This window comes from Lactuca serriola, chromosome 6, assembly GCF_051521515.1.
Source record: "Lactuca serriola cultivar US96UC23 chromosome 6, Lser_US96UC23_V15, whole genome shotgun sequence".
In the NCBI taxonomy this organism is placed as follows: domain Eukaryota; kingdom Viridiplantae; phylum Streptophyta; class Magnoliopsida; order Asterales; family Asteraceae; genus Lactuca; species Lactuca serriola.
In genome coordinates this window covers 12514239-12517475 of record NC_136413.1, presented here as the reverse complement: position 1 = coordinate 12517475, position 3237 = coordinate 12514239, and the positions used below count along the sequence as shown (strand labels likewise).

Below are 3237 nucleotides of genomic sequence, written 5' to 3'. Positions count from 1 at the left end.
AACTGCACTCATAATAACCTTTTCAAACGATTCAGGTTCAGCTTCAAGTTCATCTTCATCTTCAATTTCATGTTTCCTTTTTTTACTTTTGTACTTCTTAGAACTTGAAATTTTGCACCGGTGAAAAGCATGTAGGAGATAACACTTGAATATCATCAAGACCTTCATCATCATCATCTTCATTATTTTTTTGTTGTTTCTCAAGTGTTATGTCATTGCTTGCTAGTAACTTATCCACTTCTTCGATTGTTTCTACTTTTATATCCCCAGTCCTGTTCAATCGAGCATTCTTCTCTTTTGGGGTTTCAGCATGCACCCCTGAAGCCCTATCCTTTGCAAACAAAGCTATCATTTCATTGTAGTTTGATATTTTTTTGGACTTTAATGAAATTGCATCTGGCTTTGACTGTAACACACAATCCCAAATACAATTATTGTTAAGAAAAAATAACATAAATGTATAAAAACTAAGTAACATGCAATAAAAGAAACTTACATTAATTAGGTTGGCCCACACTTCCTCGTCTGCTTCAATTAGTTGTGTTTCAGAATTCCAACCAAACCCACTCAATGAAGTTCCGCGAAACATGTCATACCATTGCGAGAAACCTGATTTTAAAGTTTTCAAACGATTCTTTAAATGATTTTTTGTTAAACTCTTCCCAAACTTTTGATTCAGCTCCTCCACCATGTTGTTATACGCTTGTGGGATGAAGCTCCCACTAATCCTTAATCCTTTCTCATCTTGTGTCATCATAGATTGAATAAAACAATAATCCATTGAATCTGTCCACTTTATTTGTTCTTTCTTAGTAACTTGTTCTTCCTTCATCATTTTGACCTACATAACATCATAAATAATCAAACAATGCATTGATAACATTAAAAATACATACTTAGAGGATGTATAAATAATGAGTAAATAACATCTCCAAAAGATAAATAACACAAATAAATTCAAAACACTAACGATTCATACAAAATCAAGTACACAAAAGATCCATACAAAATCAAATTGAAATGCTATAATAAAAACTAGTTGCTACATTGACATATCTATCTCATTGTTTCGATTTGGCAAGTAATCAGTCCACATTTGATTTGCAATTAAGTTCCTTATTCGCTCTGCCGCAACATTTCTCTCACTTGTCTCTCTTATATTATGGCGCATTTCCTCTCTTGGTTCATTTAACATCTCCTGTAGGACCTCATCTTCAAGATTTTTGTCTCGATCTTCTTCCAACAAAAAGTTATGTAAAATACAACATGCCAAGAAAATGTCCGATTGTGTTTCACAAGAATAAAAAGGTTCTTGTGTACTTCTAATGATAGGAAACCTTCTCTTTAGAACACCAAATGCCCGTTCTATAGCGTTACGTAATGAAGCATGGCGGAGATTAAACAACTCTTTTGCATTCTCAGGGGCCCGAGCAGAATACTCCTTCAAATGATATCTGACACCACGATATGGTGCCATTAGTGTAGTTGTATGAGGCAAACTAGCATCTACCAAATATTATCGGCCTACAAATAAGTTATAATTAGTTATGTATTAAAATAAGATTACACATAAGACTAATTTTGGTATTAAAAATTTACCATTTGGAATTACTAGTTTATCTTCTCTAGTGAGTGCATTCTTTAGTATCCTTGAGTCTGATGTTGTACCCTCCCAGCCACTTAAAATGTACGTAAACTTTAAATCAAACGTACAAGCAGCTAAGACATTTATCGTAGGGTATCCCTTGCGACCATGATATCTAGGGGCATCTTTGGTAGGTACTTTGACACGAACATGTGTCCCGTCAATTGCACCTATACAATTCTTGAAGTAAGGATAAAATCGTTTTTTTTTCCTGAATTTCTTTTTGTACAACGTCACCTTTTGGTTGTTGAATATAATGACTTTCCAGTGATATAATTGCTCGGAGAACTCTATGGAAGCACCTACTTGTAGTGGATTTAGAGCGACGGTATAGCCAAGACACAAATCGATTTCTAAAATCATTGCCGACAATGTGCAAAAATCTTGCAACATGCTCTTCAACAGACATGCGTTGAGTAGCTCGAAGACCACCAACTTGTTGTAAGATAGTGCACAATTTCTTAAAAGCCTGCTCACTCATACGAATAAGTTCACGACATTGTCCACCATTTGAAAGGTCGTGTAGCAACTGTTCACGTATACGTCGTCGCTTTAAAATAAGTTTTCTAGAAGGTAATTTGGGACGGTTTGTGTTGGCAAGGGCACGATGTGTCAAAATGGCCATCAACAAGCAAATCAGATGAATTACTTGTCTTTGCCTGACTCTGAGAAATTGAGCAGGTGTTTGTAGCTTACTATCCATCAAAAAATGTTACCTATTGTATGTAAATGTTATATAAATTAATCTAATTGTCTTATTTTATTATATATTAATCTAAATTGTTTTATTTTATTATATACTATTATAATAATAAATTACCTTCATAGTTGTTGAATGATTTTGAATCAATACATATTAAAATCAATTTAACATGTTTTACTTTTATATAATGTAGGTAAACCTGATGAGTTTTAGCCATAAGAACATTCCTATGTGCGCATGCAAAACCCTAATGCTCGGATCTAGGCTTTCTAATAAACATGCTTTGAATCCAAGACTTCTAATTACTAATTAGGTTAAATAACAACATTGAAACAGATCTAGAATCATACCTTTGAGTTCCTTGTTAATTCTGAGGTCTTGGAGCTTCTAGAGTCACAAATGTCACTCCTCTAATGGCTTACAAACACCAAAGCAAGGAAGATGATTTGGGAGAGAGGAGAGGGGAGGAATTTCGACCAGAGGTTCCTTACTTTAGGTCAAGTGTCTAATTCCATCAGCCATAGGGTCTATTTATACTTGTAGACTCCTTAAGGGTTACAACCTAAACCCTAATTGGATAACCTAGGCTTTAAGTTAATCCATATCCTTTCCTTGATAACCCTTTGGACGATTTTGGCTTATCATAGCCCTAGAAGTCGTCCAATCCTATATCAATAAGGATTTACAGTCTAAAGTTTAACTATCAAACAATTGACAGTTTATACCCCTTTATTTAATTAATCTCTTTAAGTCACCAAATTAATTCCAATTAATTCTATGACTTATATTAATCAAATAACAAATATATTATTCATTATATTATTCTCATAATATATTAATAATATTTACTCTCTCTTAATAAATCATCCTATCAAGTTGCTATGGTGAA

The 3237-nt window shown here is 33.6% G+C and overlaps 1 protein-coding gene across 1 annotated transcript; it reads right to left on the bottom strand.

Annotated features, from left to right (window-relative positions):
• Nucleotides 1-1506: 1506 nt before the first annotated feature.
• On the bottom strand, nt 1507-2270 carry LOC145059513 (uncharacterized). Its single transcript, XM_079007359.1, has 3 exons — nt 1952-2270; nt 1613-1815; nt 1507-1524 (listed from the first exon to the last, which is right to left on the bottom strand). Exons 1-3 carry the CDS (start codon nt 2268-2270, stop codon nt 1507-1509), a joined length of 540 nt encoding a protein of 179 aa, XP_078863485.1.
• Between the last annotated feature and the right edge of the window lie 967 nt (nt 2271-3237).